The sequence below is a fragment of the Silurus aristotelis genome (genome assembly GCF_946808225.1).
Source record: "Silurus aristotelis genome assembly, chromosome: 26".
Lineage (NCBI taxonomy): Eukaryota > Metazoa > Chordata > Actinopteri > Siluriformes > Siluridae > Silurus > Silurus aristotelis.
This window is the reverse complement of record NC_139599.1, coordinates 13,297,057-13,315,658: the sequence shown is the minus strand read 5'-3', so window position 1 is coordinate 13,315,658 and position 18,602 is coordinate 13,297,057. Positions and strand designations below refer to the sequence as shown.

At 38.0% G+C, this 18,602-nt stretch overlaps 3 protein-coding genes across 7 annotated transcripts in view; all 3 read left to right on the top strand.

Moving 5' to 3' along the window:
- The window catches only part of abr (ABR activator of RhoGEF and GTPase), a 124,662-nt gene extending 121,892 nt beyond the window's left edge, over positions 1-2,770 (top strand). For all 5 annotated transcript variants that reach the window (XM_083531763.1, XM_083531764.1, XM_083531765.1 and 2 more), the window contains one exon: positions 1,517-2,770. In XM_083531763.1, the coding sequence (XP_083387889.1) occupies positions 1,517-1,606 (90 nt within the window). In that variant the 3' untranslated portion in view covers positions 1,607-2,770. The remainder of the gene's footprint in view (positions 1-1,516) is intronic.
- A 1,868-nt stretch (positions 2,771-4,638) lies between these two features.
- nanos2 (nanos homolog 2) lies at positions 4,639-5,657 on the top strand. Its single transcript, XM_083532042.1, has one exon. The coding sequence runs from the start codon at positions 5,106-5,108 to the stop codon at positions 5,637-5,639; it is 534 nt and encodes a 177-aa protein (XP_083388168.1). The 5' UTR covers positions 4,639-5,105; the 3' UTR covers positions 5,640-5,657.
- An 882-nt stretch (positions 5,658-6,539) lies between these two features.
- zswim7 (zinc finger, SWIM-type containing 7) overlaps positions 6,540-18,602 on the top strand; it is a 33,653-nt gene continuing 21,590 nt past the window's right edge. Inside the window, exons 1-5 of the mRNA XM_083532076.1 lie at positions 6,540-6,558; positions 6,759-6,919; positions 6,997-7,078; positions 15,477-15,498; positions 16,503-16,605. Of these exons, the coding sequence (XP_083388202.1) occupies positions 7,003-7,078; positions 15,477-15,498; positions 16,503-16,605 (201 nt within the window). The 5' untranslated portion in view covers positions 6,540-6,558; positions 6,759-6,919; positions 6,997-7,002. The remainder of the gene's footprint in view (positions 6,559-6,758; positions 6,920-6,996; positions 7,079-15,476; positions 15,499-16,502; positions 16,606-18,602) is intronic.

The window sequence follows — 18,602 nt, the reverse complement described above, 5'->3', positions numbered from 1 at the left end:
CACGCACACACTTACATACACGTCTGTATTAGCAAAATGGGGTCTAACAAATGTAAACTACTGAATTAAATTTTTCTTTCTATTTAATGATTTAATTTGCACAAATTTAATCAGTATAAAAACAACTGTATTGCATTCATTTTGTTTTATTTTAATTCATTTTTTATAAATTATCATCAAATATATCCTTTTAAAATAAATTAGTTATTTAAACCAGCAGGCATTTTATTTAAAATAGTTTTTAGTATATAAATGTGCATTTCTTCCCCCCTACGCTCCGAACCGTGGATTCTGTGTATCGTTACGCTCCTAGTTTATATACAGTATAAATATATTGGGGTAAAAAAATTTTTTTGATTTTTACAAAGGCTCAGCAAACTTCTTGATCATGACAGGAAACATAGGTGTGATTTAATTTTGTCACGTCCTGGCTTTGGGTTTTTATCGAATTTGCGATTTTTCTTTTTGTCTGCTGTGTTCACGTGTTCTTCGTGGCATTAGAGCTGTGCTTTCATTTGCCAGGTTTTATACATGAATTGTTTGGTTGGGCTATAAAAATGATCTCTCTCTCTCACACACACACACACACACACACACACACACACACACACACACACACACACACACACACACACACACACACACACACACAAACAAACATAAAACATAAAACCTCATAGACGTGGTCTCTATGTGCTCAGATTTTCCAACTCGAATGAATAGGACCATGTTAGTATTGTTACAGTGGCCTCTAGTGGCCATCCTGTGAACTACAAGAAATAGCAAACCAGTTTAGAAGATTTCCAGGACATTAAGTAGCAAATGAGTGCTGTAACAAACGATAACTTTTTTGCCCCCAGATCTTTTCATGCAGCATTCTCTTTTATGGTATTTGGCAGAGCGACTTACAACTGAGCAGTAATTTTGCTGAGCATGATTAAGGACCTTGTTTAAGCAGTATCAGTTTGATGATGCTGGGATTTGAACTCATGACCTTCTCAAGACGTTCTGCTTATTTTGAGCCAGGCTCACTGTCTGACCAAATGTATTGGGACATCCGACTGTTCCATTTAAGGCACACAGTTGTATAAGGTGTCTTTATATTTTCCCTTCATTTAAACTAGGAGACCCAAACTTGATCCAGCATGACAATGCATCTGTGCACAAAGAGAGCTCCATGTAGATATGATGTACCTGGACCGGAGTGGAAGATTTTACCTACTGAACACCTTCGGGGTCATTCGGAACACTGGAATACATCAGTGCCTGACTTTACTAACACCCCTGTAGCTGAATGAGCACAAAATCTAGTGGAACATAGAAGAGTGGAGGTTATTATAAGAGCAAACGGGGACTAAATGCGGAACGGTAAGACACTAAACGTAAAAAAGGGTAAACAGGAAGTAATAAAGCGCCGCTGCTCCGCACGTGCAAATAATCAGACAGGATTGTGAGTAACGTCGAGACGTTCCATTTTCGTCTTCATGCGATGACTCTTGTCTTCTCTATCCCCCAGGTCCAGGTGTTGCTCTACTACCTACAGCATCCTCCCATCTCCTTCGCCGAGCTGAAGAGGAACACGCTCTATTTCTCCACGGACGTTTAACTCCCCCTTTCCCCTCCCCTCCTCCAAGCACAGACACTTCCACCCATTCCCTCCAAAACACCATTATCGATTTCCTGTACAGAATCCAAACTCGTGCAAGGGGACACCCCGGAACATTCCGTACACCTCCCTCCATCCCTCCTGTCGTCATCGTGTGCATGAGCGGCAGACCGAGCAGAGGCCACACCCACCCTGCGCCGGACGGAGAGCTGGAAATGGAGGAAGACGACTGGTTTTTGAACGTGGGGAGTTTGCCAGCCCAGTTCAGTGACGTCGGTGCAGAAGTCTGGTGTGTTCCAACTCTGCTTTTCCTTTTTCTTTTCCAGTTTTTATTATTGAGGCATTACAGAAAGCATCCACACACACACACACACACACACACACACACACACACACACACACACACACCATATCTGCATTTCCTACATATATTATTTGTTTAACAGTTTCCTTTTTCGGCTTTTGCACACGTCTGAACACCGCGAGCGTGCGTTTATGTATGTATGTGTGAGTGAGTGTGTGTGTGTGTGTGTCTGCGTCCTTGCGTTTGGTTTTTTTTGTCCTCCAAGCTGAGGCTTCAATGGGAACTCTGTCCTTGGCTGGTCATATTTTATTCTGTGTAGAAAAGCAGACGTTTCCTGACCATTCCAAAGGCCAAGATCCTTATTTATTATAAATATAGTCTATACGTGTGCCTGTACAGTCCAATACATCATAGTTTGAAGGTTTTTTTGGTGACATTTTATTTTTTAGCAGATTTACTTCTTTAAATAAACATTGAATCGACCTGATTTTCGGATCTATCCGCGGATACACACGGATCCTTTCGCATCTCCTGCTTGTCCGACCCGAAGTATCGAGACGGACACGAGAGGCAAATTTCCTCTCTTTTATCGCTCTTTTCTTTTCTTTTTTTTTTTTAACCCCGATTCCATGATCGGAAAAAAGAAACGCCGCAACTCTACCAGTGACGTTCTCCTGATCAGCACTGTTCAATATCTGAAACTCCTTGACGATGTTTTTTAATATTGTATTTTACTTACTTTTTTTTCCCGCTGTAAAGATATTACATATGTCACGTTTCTCGCTAAGGATGATTGTCGACGTGAAAGTTTTATTTTTTGTTTGTTTTTTTAGTAATAATAAATAAAAGTGTACAGCTCAGTGAGTGCTTTTGTTGTCTTTCATGTCAAGATTCATATCAATGAATATATCGATTTCAAAAATTTCTCTCGTTTCGGGTTTTATGTTTAATATCGATGTATAATTTTTCCCAATAATGTGGTACCTCTATATACTGATACTGAAATGACCAACCTACTCATCATTAATATTCTGTAGCATCATGGAACCTTCCTTTCTACCTTTTGAGATCTGCTACAACTGAACCTTTCATATAGAAGAAAAATGATATTTTTGTCAAGTGTACAGTGAAATACATCCTTCACGTATAACAGAGATGTTGGGAAGCCGGAGTGCCCGACTGACTCCGACTCCGACTGAGCAATTTATAGTTTAATGGCTTGGTTTTGCATTTAAGTCTCCATTGGTTGCTCACCCAATGATGGACGTTTGGTGTCATCCACATTGAGTCTGGTTCCTCTCGAGGTTTCTTCCTCGTACCAAGAGTTTTTCACTGCCGACTTTTGCCACTGTCTCGCTCATTAGGGACAAAATTATAGGGAATAATTTATGATGTAAGATATGATCTGTAATGGATTTATTGCTGTGAAGCTGCTGTGGGACAGTGTTAAATTGGGAATGTCGGCATCTCGTTCAAATAACCAAGGTCTAAGGTCAAGGTCTAGGGTCTAAGGTCATCATCAGGGTATTTTTGTATACTCTGATTTAAAAAAACAAAACAATATAAAGTTACAGATACCAGAATCAGTATTTGATTCAATCCTCAGATTAAAATGTATCACATGCACACTGGGACACACGGTTTTCTCATACACTTGCACGCGTTTCAGAAGGAGCAGGAATTCTTCAGGAAAACCGCTATTCTGCACACAAGTTATTAGTGACGTGTCGAGTTACAAAGCTTTTATACCTGTGCTTAAAGAAACATCGTTAGAGCAGACTGCTTTTATCATTAATCAATCAATCAATTAATTAATTAACTTGTAAAAAATAATCGGGATCTTGACTTATGACTTTATATGATACGTTTTTATGACTAATATTATTTAGCGTTCATACAAATGTGGGTCTTTTGGGGTTCATGGTAAATCTTGGAATTACCTTGTGTTTTGGGAGGGTGTTTCCTCTGGTTTCCTCCTTGGTCTAAAAAGTGTGTGTTGGTGTTTATTTGCGATTGGGACCTGTAATGGGTTGGAACCCTGTCTGCCATGGGTCCCTCGTGCCTCCGATTTTCACAGATCCTCAGGCTCCTGTTTATGATCATTTGTAGTAGATGAATTGATCAATGGATGGATGGATCAATCCAGAATGTAAAAAAAAACAAAAAAAAAACAAACAAACAAAAATCCCATTTCACACCCACAACTGCAAGGATTTATAAGCAGTTGTTTATAACCGTTGTTTGGAAATTTTCAAATCTGCATCCACGAAGCCTCATCTTAGCGTCACAATACGAGTTCTACATTATCGTCTTGTTCCTGGACTTCTCCACCTATTGACTGGGCTCAGGATGGAAACGTGTGATTTGTGTCCTTATGCTTCTGGCAGAAGTTGAAGCTCAAGCTCACGGTTTATAGAAAGTCTACGCTGAACGTCCAGCACATGTACTGATGTCCTTTTCTCTTGTACCCACAATGCACCTGTGATATCCGCTTGTGGCTTCAATGTGGCCGTACCGACCGATACGGATCACTAAACATTTCATTTAGCACGATCAATGTCTTCCTTCAACCCACCTACTTGGATTTCTCTAACCAGCAACAACCAGCTACTGATGCTCAATAAAACGTCTACTGTTCTACTGGATGTGCACATGAACAATATAATGCTGTTTTGTATTAGCATTAGATTGCATATCAAAAAGCTATACTAACCCTCACCACACACACACACACACACACACACACACACACACACACACACACACACACACACAAAACCCCCAACCATCCTATACACAGACGTAAACCCAGCTCACGCATAGTTTTGTGATACAATGTTGTAGTTCAGTCCACTGGCAGACATGCAGTCTGAGAAGACACCGTGACCCAGTCGGGACCTTTTTTGAATCTGTCTGACCTCACAGGAACTGAAGATGCACGTGCTGATGTTGTTATTGTTGTTGTTATTATGTAATTATTACGAGCGCCAATTACGCACTTGTGCATGCAATAATTGGGACGAGCATCATCTCCTGAATGCTTAAGACATCCCTCAAGGTGACCCAAAGGTTACCTGTAATACCTGGGCATAATGAAAGCGCGCGCGCGAGACAGTCGGCGTTACACTGTTGCAAGGTCGTGTGTATAAGTACGGGCAAGCGCGCGCTCGCCAACGTTTACGCACCGCCCGAGACATGACGCAGCGGAGCTTCGCGATGCGAGACAGTCCATCCGAGGACTTCCACGTGTGGAACGACTATCTGGGTCTCCGAGCCATGGTGGCGCGGATGGCGCGCGCGGGCGACGTCGCCGTGGACGTCCGGTCTTCCCCGGAGGGCGCGTGGCCGGACCTCGGGGAGCGCGCTGATCAGCGCGCGGGAGCGTCACGTGGCGGCGCGCGGCGGGCGTCGTGGAGTTCGCAGGACAGCGCGGGCACGAGGTCGGAAAGAGAGAAGGTGGTGTGCGGCTTCTGCAAGCAAAACGGAGAGAGCGCGGAGATCTACATGAGCCACCGACTGAAGGCGCGCAACGGCCGCGTGGTCTGTCCCATACTTAGAAACTACGTGTGTCCGATCTGTGGCGCCACCGGGGACACGGCGCACACACGACACTACTGCCCCCTGCGCGCGTACACTCAACCCTGCGGGAGCGCGCCCGAGACGGGATCGCGGCACCTGAAGCTCGTGAACGAGGTGTCCGTTCAGACCGACTCCGAAGTCAGCATGTGAAACCTCCAGATGTTCTGTTCTGACAAACATTTCAAACTTTCAAACGAAGTTTTTTTTTTTTATATAGAAATATTTTAATATATATTAAAAAAAAAAGTTTTTCTATAGAAGATAAATGTTTTTTTTTTTGTTTTATTATGTTCCCAGTTTTGCACAAAGTTATATTATAAACGTTTTTTGTGTTTGTTTGTTTGCTTGTTTTATTTTTTGTAAAAAAATTTTCGTATAGTGTTTCGACAGTAAAACACGTGTATCTTTATTTTCCATTTCATTTCTTTTCAAGTTCATTTCAAGTTTATATATATATATATATATATATATATATATATATATATATATATATATATATATATATATATATAAAGTTTAATTTTTTTACTACAAATTTTCTTTCCAATAAATACCTCAGTTGAAGTCAATCTTTCAGCCCTGCGTTTAATATCAACCCGGAGGTGATGTTTGTCAAGGGTATTTAATTAAAACACAAAAAGCAATATATACCTAGTAATTTATTTTATTTTATTTTATAATTACATATCGATTATACTCGTTAAAATTATAGCTTTACTTTTTTAAATAATATTTTTTCATTGACTTTTTTCGAAGGTAAAAATTATTAGTTTTAAGGATGTCCACAAGATGGCGCAGTTACCCACTGACTCTAAATCTGTAAACTACTGTCCTCTCGCCTTAACAGATTATATTAATTAATTATGATAGTGTATTGTATTAATAAGTATTTATATTATTTATTTATCGCTCAAAATTAAGCGATTAATAAATAATAGAAATACTGATAAAGAATCCTACATTTCCCTAAATAGCATACGATTGGACTACAAATCCCGTCATCCTTCTCTTGCTATTTCCGCGTCCTCCTGATGAAGTTTGTTTCGTTACGCGGGAAATTCGCTTGTTTGTTAATAAAATACTTGTATTTTAATGCAAAATTATATTTGTAATAATTGACAGCTATAATCCATGTAGTTTTAATCTGCAATCTAACATGGCAGTTTACGTGCTAACAGGCTAACTCCATGTATCCGTATGTGTGGTAACGTGTTATTAGCGTTCTGTTCGTTTGGCTCAATCCCAAATGGTTTCTTATTTTCTACGTAGGGACACTTGGGAGTCTATATGTATATCCTGCTGCAGTAGTGACTAGCGCGCGACAAGTAGTGCACTAGATTAGACTATCCGATTGGGACACAGTTTTCAGGTCAGACAGTATTTCTCGACATGTCGGTGTAAAGAGAGGAACTTTGTGTGCGTTTTTCGAGGTAGGAACATTTACTAATGATTTATAACTAATAATTTAGTAATAAACAAAATTATATAATGTCCTGTTATATTTCAGCAGAAAATGGCTTCCTGTTTGCCTGCTGTTGCTGAGCAGCTCCTCAAAGACCTTCACAAGACTTATTTAGAGAAATCCCAAAGTAAGTATTGACACTATAGAAATGCATTTAACAGACTTAATATAATCAATATAATATTCTTTGTACTCCAATAACATAGGATTAGGATCACAAATCCACCAGGTCTGACTGATATACACTACTTATGTACCAAATAAGCATGTTGTTGTAAGAAAGAGTTGATATGATGCTGAACAGAGTTACCACATTCTTCTTCTTCTTCTTCTTCTTCCGGCTTCTTCTTCTTCTTCCGGCTTCTTCTATGAGTCGCCACAGCGGATCATCCGTCTCCATACCCCCCCTGTCCTCTACATCTGCCTCTTTCAACCTGACTACCTGCATGTCTTCCTTCACCACATCCATAATGTGGATGGTCTTCCTCTTTTCCTTGGTCTTCCTCTTTTCCTCCTTCCTGGTGGCTCCATCCTCAGCATTCTCCTACTGATATACCCCATGTCCCTCCTCAGGACATGTCCAAACCATCTCAATCTCACCTCCCTCACCTTGTCTCTAAAACGTCCTACATGCGCTGTCCCTCTAATAAACTCATTTCTAATCCTGTCCATCGTCGTCACTCCCAACAAAAACCTCAACATCTTCAGCTCTGCTACCTCCAGCTCCACCTCCTGTCTTTTACTCAATGCCACTGTCTCTAATCAATACAACATCTCAGGTCTCACCACAGTCTATAAACTTTCCCTTTCACTCTCACAGATACTCTTCTATCACAAATCACTCCTGCTATCACTCTTTTCCACCCACTCCACCCTGCCTGCACTCTTTTCTTCACTTCTCTAACACACTCTCCATTACTTTGCACTGTTGATCCCAGGTAACTCCTCCACCTTCTCCACCTCTTCTCCCTGCAACCGCACCACTCCACCCCCTCCCTCTCGTTCACACACATGTTCTCTGTCTTACTCCTACTGACTTTCATCACATTCTAACGGTTAAAAGCAGTTCATCAGTGGCATTTCAACTCCAGCAGACAGAAACTGTGTGTGATTTTAAAACTCAATCGCTGCAAGTTTAAAGCTCAGCTTTAGTCGTCATTGTTGTTTTTTTCCACACTTACTGACGAACAGTACTTCATCGTCCATGAAACAATGACAGCATTCCTTAATCAGCCTATTTTCAAAATCCAAAAGGAAAACATGCAGCTTTTCATTGGTACAGAGAAATTGGAGCGTTATTTAGACCAATCACAAAACACCTACTGACTAATCACAGTAAAGTAATAATTTACTTTATAATTTATTATATAACTAAAAAAAAAAAAAAAACGCATCATTCTGCTGGTCTAATGATGCGTAATGACGCAATAAAAGAAATGTTTTAATTTGTACTGCATTCTTGTAGGGATCTTTAAGGATGTTTCACTGTTTGAACACCAGAGGTCGCACTCTGCTCATGCGACAAATAGTCTGGTGCAAATCTACAGTAACGTACAGCAACTGTATGTTAAAACGATCATTAGATCAATACAGGAGAAGAGTGGAAAGGAATGATGTCACTAGAAGACATATAGAGTATAAAAATAGAGCGTGACAGTGGTAGTAGTGCCTTTATAAATATCCTGACATGCCCAATAATGCCAGACGTGTCCGACGAGTGACTTTAAGCTTTGTGTGAGGTCATTGAGGCAAAAAAGTTGAAATCTATGGATTACATTTTATTTGGTAGAATCAGTTCCTCAGCCTGCTGCTTCAGTCCACCGCTGGTGCATGCTTTAAAAGCACAGTCATGTGTCTCCATCATCAAGATCACGTCAGGCACAAAGATGGTTAGCGAGCAGCTGAAGCAGTCCACCTGTTTTTTTTTTTTTCCTCTGCAGAAAAGGTGTTGCTTGCATCAAACCGAACATAGAAGGTGTTCAGCGAGGCAGATAGTCACCCAATTGCACTTTTTTCTCACCTTGGTGGTCTGAGATAGAGCACAAATCATTCCACATGTGCTTGAGGTCAAATCCTTGTGTTTGTTTGCAGCCTTTTTCTTTGCATAACGAGCTCATTATGCTTTAATCAATGTCTCAAGGTCAAGGTTTGTTATTTTATTAGTTTGGATCCAGACACACAAAAATTAGAATGAATTCCATGATGCACCTGCGTATTAGTGTATTAGATTTGAAAACTTGCAATTGAAAATAGCTTTATCATGTGTTTTGATTTCTTAAACATGATTTCTGTTGATTATTCTCCCGGGATGCCACATTGATTTTTAACCCTTATGTACACAATGCATCTACATGGCGCTTTGTATTGATTTAAGTGCTTTAAAATATAAATAAGCAACATCCCAATGATTCATGTGTAGATTATGGTTACACTGACCAGGCATAACGTTATGATATGATATTATGAGCGGTAAAGTAAATAGCACTGATTATCTCTTCATCATGGCATCTGTTAGTTGAAGGTATATATTAGGCAACAAGTGAACTTTTTGTTGATGTTTTAGAAGCAGGAAAAATGGGTGAGAGTAAGGATTTGAGCGAGTTTGAGGGACAAATTGTGTTGGAGCATCTCCAAAAATGCAGCTCTTGTGGGATGTTCCCAGTCTGCAGTGGGCAGTATCTATCAAAGGTGGTCCAAGGAAGGAACAACGGTGAACCGGCGACAGGGTTCTGGGCGGCCGAGGCACAGACGAGCTTCTGGTTTTGGCAGCAAAAGGGAACCAAAACAATAATAGGCACGTGGTCATAGTTTTGTCTGTTGCAGTTTCTAAAAGTGACACAAGGTGGAGACATGGTGAAGGAACAATAGAAATTAAACTTGGATATATTTTAGAGTAGTCAATGTGTAGCAGTACATATTTACTGTCCATAATAAATCAGCATACAGACATTATTGTTTAATTAACTGACAGCAAAAGTGAGTACACCCTAAGTGATAACATCTGTATGTCATGTAACCATATAAAAATTTGAGTACAATTCTCTCATATTGACCACTGGATGTTCAACATGGTACCTCATGGCAAAGAACTCTCTGAGGATTCGAGAACTACAGTTGTGCTGAGGCTATAAGAAGATCGGTAACACCCTGAAACTGGTCATACAGAAGTTTTCCAAGATTGGTTCCACTCAGAACAGGTCCATCAAAGAAGTTTATAAGACCGTAGGCCGCACACTGCAACAAGTCGGTTTGCATTGCCGTAGTCCTAGAAGAAGCCTCTTCTAAAGCTGCCTTACAAGAAAGCCTGCAAACAGTTTGCTAAAGACAACCTGTCCAAGAGCATGAATTACTGGAACCATGTCCTGTGGTCTGATGGTCTTCAGACTAAGATAAACTTGTTTTGCTTAGATGGTGTCCAGCATGTGTGGTGACGTCCTGGTGAGGAGAACCAAGAAAATTGTTTCTTGCCTACAGTCAAGCATGGTGGTGGTAGCATCATGGTCTGGGGCTACATGAGTGCTGCTGGTACTGGGGAGCTGCGATTCATTGAGGATTCCAACATGTACTGTGACATTCTGAAGCAGAACATGATGCCCCGCTTCAGAAACTGTGCCAGACAGCAGTTTAACAAAGTAACAACCACAAACTCCCCTAAGATGAAACTGCCTTGCTGAAGGTGAGGGTGATGGAGTGGCCAAGTATGTCTCCAGACCTGAACCCTTTTGAGTACCTGTAGGGACATCTGCAGGTGGGAGGTGTGTCTAACATCCAGCAGCTCTGTGATTTTATTATGGAGGCGTGAAAGAGGATCCCAGCAACAACCTGTGCAGCTCTGGTGAATTTCATCGCCAGGAGGATTTAGGCAGGGCCAGATAACAGTGGTGCTCACACAAAATATTACTAGTATCAGTACATTACATTTTTACACAAATACCTGTACTTTCTACTTCTTACAATTTTAAACCAGACTTGTTACTTTAGTTTGAATCTATTTGGTGACATGATCTTCTCATTGCACACCGATTTTAGCCCATCAACCTATTTCCTGTCATTGCGTGGCTTTTTCTATCTATCACTGGTGTATCATTTCCTGGCTCTCACACACCATAGATGTAGACTAGTTTATGAAGCTAAAAAATCAGCAAGGCAGAAAGCAACAAGAAGTCTGGGGATAACGTGGATGAGACAGAGGGAGTCAGCGACGTGAACATGGTGATCAGGTGATGAAGAATGTCTGTTTTCAGTCATCATCTTTTCTCTGCTTGTGTTCTATATGGTGGATGTTCAGATACATTCATTAGATAACAAAAAATGAAATTTTGTTTTGTAGTAATATATATATATATATATATATATATATATATATATATATATATATATATATATATATATATATATATATATATGCATGCGAAAAATTAATTTTAATGGCACAGATTTTATTAACGCCCGATTAATGCAGCACGCATTTCTCGTCGACCATTTTTATAAAAACATAAATATATAGAAATGAGACGAAAATAAAACCTTCAGCTCAACATTTTATTCATGAAGTTATTTCTTTATTCAGATATAAAATAAATAAACTTCAGCCAAAAATAACTGTAATAATTAAACATTTATTTCACTGAAGTCTCAAATCAGCCCTGAAATCCGCCATGATGCACACATTGGGCAATTAACCTGATGGGGTCGACAAACGCACGGCGCGTTTTGTGGCTTTTTTTTCTTCATAATACCAAAACCACGTTCAATTACACTGTCTTTTAAATCGTACAGATAATAGCAATACATTATTCGAATCTGTAAAGGGTCTCATTTTATTTGTAACTCATAATAACAACAAAACGCTGCGCTTTTTTTCTAAAATAAAGAAAACAGACAGGGGGCGCTCTCTGCCGTCTCTGTCATCTCGTTTCACAAACACAAATAAAACAACCTGAATCTCTTTGAATACTCGCCTTACAAACATAATAAATATATGAATAAAAAAACCTCGAAATGTCTGTCTATGATTATTCTCTGATGATGTAATCTTTATGGCAGTTATAAGAGGTATAGTTTCTCCGGTATCACCTCATTAACCGTCCGTGTGGAAACATAGAAAAAGTTCCGTTTGTTGTCCTGATGATTCACGTAATTGAAAAAACTATAATTACTTAAACATTTAAAAGAATATTTTGTGTTCATTCTCTATGTTAAGTTTAGTTTCACTAATAATAAACATACATGTGCATAAAGCATCCATATTCCTCCATTGCCATGTTGATTAGAGTATTAAAAACAAAATATTCATTTATGGTACATTTTAGAGTAGGTAAACATTTTTAAAATTAAATATTTTAATTGATTGACAGCATCGTGACACAGGTAGTAGTAATGGCTACCTTTTTCTTAAGTACATGTCAGAGCCCAAACTTCTTTACTTTAACTTGAGTAAAAAAGTTTAGTCAGTACTTCAACTTTTACCGGAGTCTTTTAAAACATGAGTATCTGTACTTTCTCTTAAGTGAAGGATGTGTGTACTTTTGCCACCTCTGCTTTTGTGAGATACTTTACATATTAGATAAGCCAGATAGGTTTCTTGATGCTCTGGGCACTTACCGCAACTTGAGGTTTTCATCTAGATAAGATTTAAAAAAAAAAAAAAAAAAAAAAGGTAAAGCTCTAAACATTTATTGTTCAGTGAAAAACTTTCATCTGACAGAACCGTGTTTTTCTTTACTGTCACATTAGAACCGTTTGAACAGAATTTCCGTTCTTGTTGCCATGGTTACATCCCATTTTATTCAACACTTGACTAATCAGATTCGAGAATGTGTTCAAGGGGGAAAGAAAAAGCAAACGTAGAACTTCCAGCCAATCAGAAGCGAGCACTTTTCATGCCCTCGGTTTATTTTTTTATAGCGACTCTAAAAATAAAGCGTCTGACTGCTCTGAAACTGAAAAAGCCCAGTCCCTAATCATGATGGGGGGAAATTTCTCACTCTTTCCCCAGCTCATGTGCCATGATGAGATTATAGCATTGAGATTTGCTCTCATGCTGTTGATTTGTCAGACATTTTATTAGTCATGTACTAGAGAGAGCTGAATTCAACCAATCAGAAAGCTGTAACTGGAGTGGGAAACTTTTTACTGGCTCATACCAAACATACACCAAGATAGTGTTATGTTTGGTCTATTGACAAAGCCTGGACTCTGAGATCGGCTTTTCAGGTTTTACATATTTCATATCTTTCTGTGTTGGTGAAACTTTGGAAGCTGAAAATAAGCTTAAACAGGACAGAAATGAAAAATCCACCGTTAAACACATTAGATATTTTGTAATTGATATTGGCTGCTATCTATTGATCGATGAAGCAATTTGCAACGCAACATTTTGGGTAATGTAGGAAACTTAACCAGAAGAAACTTGCCATTTGACAATGATCCTGTTTACTATATATACTGAGCAGTTGAGTAGTTCAGAGCCTCGCTCAAGGGCCCAGCAGTGACAGCTTGGTAGTGCTGGGATTTGAACTCACAACCTTCCGATCAGAACTTCTAAACTGCCACTGTGAATTTAGGATTAAAAAAAAACATTAAGGATGCTGTTGAAGTTATTGATTTTTATTTAAGCGTCGGACATTTACAATAGAGCTCCATTTATTTAATTTTAACCCCCCCTCCCCCAAAAAATTTTTTAAGAGCACCAACCAGGATACAAGGAAAGTAACAGTTCATTAACTTTTTTTCCTGAACGTGTGAGATAGCAATCTGTTCCCACAGCTGGGTGTGAAATATTGTGAACTGGCTGAAACGTGGTGGTGTGGAGATAGCTGTAACGAGGAACGCGATCGAGTCTACAAGTGTACAAACGTTTTGCTTTTATTTATGTCTGTAGCTTTAAATTGACATACTTTTCCTGTACAACAACGGATTGAACTGTTACATAAATAGAGCTTGGGCACCAGAATGATCACCAACTGACTGGAGCAAAAGAGGAACAGACAGACGGAGTGAGAGATAACAAAACATATACATTTAGAGAGACCTGTGATGATAAACACACCTACAAACGAAAGGTTTCTATTGGTTATACAGTCTAAAGGCTAATCCCCAGCAGTCAGACAGACCGAGATGCAATTAAAGATCTGAAAACCAAATAATTGTGTAGCTGCAGGCAACACTGGTTAAAACAGAGCACTTTTACAGAGACAAGCATGTGACAGGACACTCCGTGGGAGCCGTACCCCACACACGCACAAACATCACTGAAAGCCTGAGGGTTTTCTGTCTTTCACTTCATTTGTTTTGTATGTGACGTACATGTTGCTCACTGTGGGCTGCTTCGTACTACGGTTCCACACCGATGCCTTCGAGATGACCTTTAAATGAGAGCTGTTTCGGTATTTGTATGTGTTTTTAAATATAAACTTGTTTTACTTTTAGTTTTGGTGTTTAAATGTGGTGGATTTTCGCAACGGATTTAACAAATGAATTGTTGTTTAGCACTTTTTATTGTGGTCTTTAGGAAACGATACTTCTTTTATTCTATTACAAATTTTGGGATGTACAGGCAGCTTTCTGCTTTCATACTGAACATCTGATGGCACTTCAAAATACAAATGGATATCAACCCAAAACATTCTGCGCAAGCAGCCTAAGAGCTTCTTAAATGTCTAATTCGGTCACCTGGCCTTTATCTAATTGAGCACGCTTTCCACTTAGTGAAGACAAAAGAGGAGGCAAAAAGATCAGACACGCTTCTAGCAGCTGAAGTAAAGGCCTGATGGTACTACGAAGTACGGGGATGTCCATGATTTCACTGACTTTAAGTAAAAGAAAATAAATAAATATATATATATATATATATATATATATATATATATATATATATATATTATATATATTGTTTGTATGTTTGTTGGTTTGTCCATATACTTTTGCAGCTGTGAAAAAAAAAAAAAAGATTGTTAAAAAGGGTAAATAATTTATTTTTTATTCTTAATTTTTTTTGCAGTAACATAAACAGCAATACATTTTTTATTCTATAATATGTATGTACCGGTAATCCAAACAAGCTAAAAATCTCATCAAATCCACTAAAAATAATTACTTGGTGGAGGTCAGATATACAAATATAGATAACGTATTCCCCCCCCCCCCTTTTTTTTAATTTATAATTTTTTATTTTTTTTTATACAGCCTCTCCGTGTATAGTAGAGGCTGTAAAAAAGCAAAAGAGGATACTAATTTCCAACATTTTTCAACCTGCACTCTTTCTTTATTTCAAACCCATGTGATCAAGCGACTGTCCAAATACTTATGGGTCTAATTGCGTATCCTTCCTGGCTGCTCGAGCTAATGATATATATTCCTTTGACCTTCTTATCAACAAGGCGTTTCCACACACAGATCTGTCAGTCACTTTGTGTGTTTTATTTCTTCTGGGTTTTTAAGCCTAAATGTGCTTTTGCATCAATAAACTATTGCTCATCATTTTCTTTTTCTTTTATTCCCCCTCTATTCCCCCCCCTTTCTAGTTCCAGATGAGCTCCTAATAGCGTGAGTATATATTTACATTGTATTTGTATTCTTTTTGGGCTCTGTTTATCTTCTTGTCTCGACCCCCAGTGTCGTTCCAAATAAATTGCGTAATTATGGCCAATTTCGTGATCAAGGCCACACTAATTTGATTCCGCTGAACACGAGCCGCCGCACATCTCATCTGTTTCCGAGCAGGTTTTTTCCAGTATTAAGCTGAAAACCAGGGCTTTTCAAAGGCTGCTTATATTCCTATTATCCAGGGCCTTTCTGGGTATTTTCTGAATAAAAGCGCCTGATGAAGCCGTGCAAGCAGTCACCCTGCAGTTCCAAAGGGAACATTAAGACGAACGAGCATCATGATTACCGCTAGCGGATATTGCATGGCATTTTGCAGGCTTTGAGAGGCAGAAGGGTGCACACGTGGGAAAATCTTTGTGGTTGGAGAGTGCTAGAGTCTTTCACCGTGAAAGTCATTTAGTAAAAAAAAAAAAAAAAAAAGCGTTTATTTAGACTGACTGGTGTGTGGTTGGAGTCGTACTTCTAATGGAAAGAAATGACGACTATGTTAATAGCAAAGCTTATTATTTTTATATTTTTTTCCTTTCACTTTTATTATAATGAAAGTGAGTTTTATTTTTAATTCTGAAACTTTGTGGTCGGATGATCAAAGCTGAAGGACTTTTCCAATTAATGTGTTTTGACTAAACCACCAGAATGCAAATCAGATGTTAGAGGCCTAATGTCCATTCTAATTTCAGGGACTTCCTGTTTGCTTAGAAACGTAGTTCCGAGTAGCAGAAGTTTTGTGGATAATCAGTGTAAGATGTGGATATTGTACTCTACGATCATTATTAAATTGCTTCACCTCTGTTATTCTTTTGTTTCTCCAAAATGTCAAGGTCTCATCATCAAGTTCAGATCTCTTATAGTAAAATCAAGCTAATAATGTGTCTGAAACGCTTAATTCAGTGATGTCATGTGTTTCAATGCACTTCCTGTATCTCTTTATATCTCTGTGTCAGGTTGAGGTTTATATTTGGCTCCTGCACCCTGCAGGCTTTGGACCTGGTGGATCAGCGTGCTGTAACGCGCGTCTCCTCGCCCAGTGGTCGAGTCGTGTTCCAGGTACGACAGGACCTAATCCAAATCCTACATAGTCTTCGGGGAGGCTATGTTTTTATTTTTATTTATTTTTTATCCATTGACCAAAAAACCCACTAAAACAACAAAGTGTAGAGGTTTAACCAAACATACACCCCCGCAAAAAATCTCTGTTTTTTTTTTTTGTTTTTTTTTTTTTATGTTTCTTTATATACATAATAGTATTTCCTTTTATTTTATAGACCCCCTTTTTGTTTTTGGTGTAAATACTTTTATTTAAAATAATTATTACTGTAATGCTTAAATAAGCTTAACTGATCAGAACAGGGAAAAAAGCCATTTAATTACGTTGTTTAAAAACTCTTTCACAGTTGATAATGTTTTTTTTTTATTTGCCAAATATTTCACAAAAAGGTAAACATTCATGATGAAATAATACTGATAATAATATATATTTTTAATAATGTATACTAATCATTATTATTATTATTATTATTAATATTATATTATTTACAATCATTCGAGTGCAATCATTATAAAATAAACTATTGGTAATTGTTTTTATTTTTTTTTATTTTTTTTTTTTGTATGGATCACAATGTTTTTTTTATATGAATGCATTGTTTTAGGATATAAAAGTAAATTATTTTAATTAACGCAATTGGTTAACCAAAAGGTTCTTTCTACAAACATTTAAAAGGAAAAAAAAAGAACCGTTTCCTTTTTCATTTAATGTTTTTGTTCCTCCGCTGGCTCGTCTAACATCCCCCTACACCAGCCTGTGTGTGTGTGTGTGTGTGTGTGTGTGTGTGTTTGTTTTTTTAACCCTAGACTGAGGATGCAGGATGAGACTGCGACTGTGTGCACGTGTGTCTGTGTGTGTGTGCATACGTATGTACATACGTATGTAAGTACGCGCGTGTGTCATCACATCTCCATATCACATAGACCACAAAGGCTCATAGACAACCTCTGTGTCCACTTGTGTTTCACCCCAATTTTATTATTTTATTTCATTTATTTGACTTTTTTTTTTTTTTTTGTGTGCTTTTTTTTTTTGGGCATTTAGTGGTCAGTGAGACAGATTTCCCTGAAACGCCCACTGCTGGAGTTTTATAAAAAAAAAAAAAAAAAAAGAAAATAAATGTGGAAAAAAGTGGGGCTGTTTTTATATATATATATATATATATATATATATATAAATTAGATTAGATCATTGCTTTTTTTTCCTTTATATTTATATATATATATATATATATATATATATATATATATATATATATATATATATATATATATATATATATATATAATATATATATATATATATATATATATATATATATATATATATATATATATATATATAAAAGCAATGATCTAATCTCTTGTTCATCTTAAAAGAAAACCTTTGCTCATAGCTCATTCTGGCATTCTTTTGGTTGGCTAGTAATATGTCTGTCACCAAACAAACGTTAAAGGGGGTCTTCCATGTTTACAGATGAATCCCCTGATGAAGTGTTTCCGCATGCAGTTTTTCAGTTCACCCCCTCCCTGATTAATATTTTCCAAGAACGGTGCATTCCATGTTCGATTTTCAGTGATGTGTTAACGATGTGTAAAAGTTGGCGGTTCATCAAGAATAACATGATTCATTGCAGAAAACTGCAATAATAATTGCAGAATAATTTTTGGAATTAGATTTTTTTGTGCTTGTTTAAAAAGCCATCAGTAGATGCTTCATTGTAAGTTTTGGTTCTGTAAGTTTCGAAACACACTTTATGATTCTCTATGAAATAAATGCTAATACTGGAACTCTCTTCTAATCCAACTCCGGTGTTAAAAATACAAACTTTTATTGTTTTTGAGAGACGCATGCATTTAATTTTTGTTTCTATGTGGCAAACTAGATAATGTTACTGTATAAAGATTTACAAGTATACGAGGTGTATCATAAAGGGCAGAGACCAACGGTGCTATTCTGATCACATGCGTTGCCACATCTGCGATTTCATCCGGGA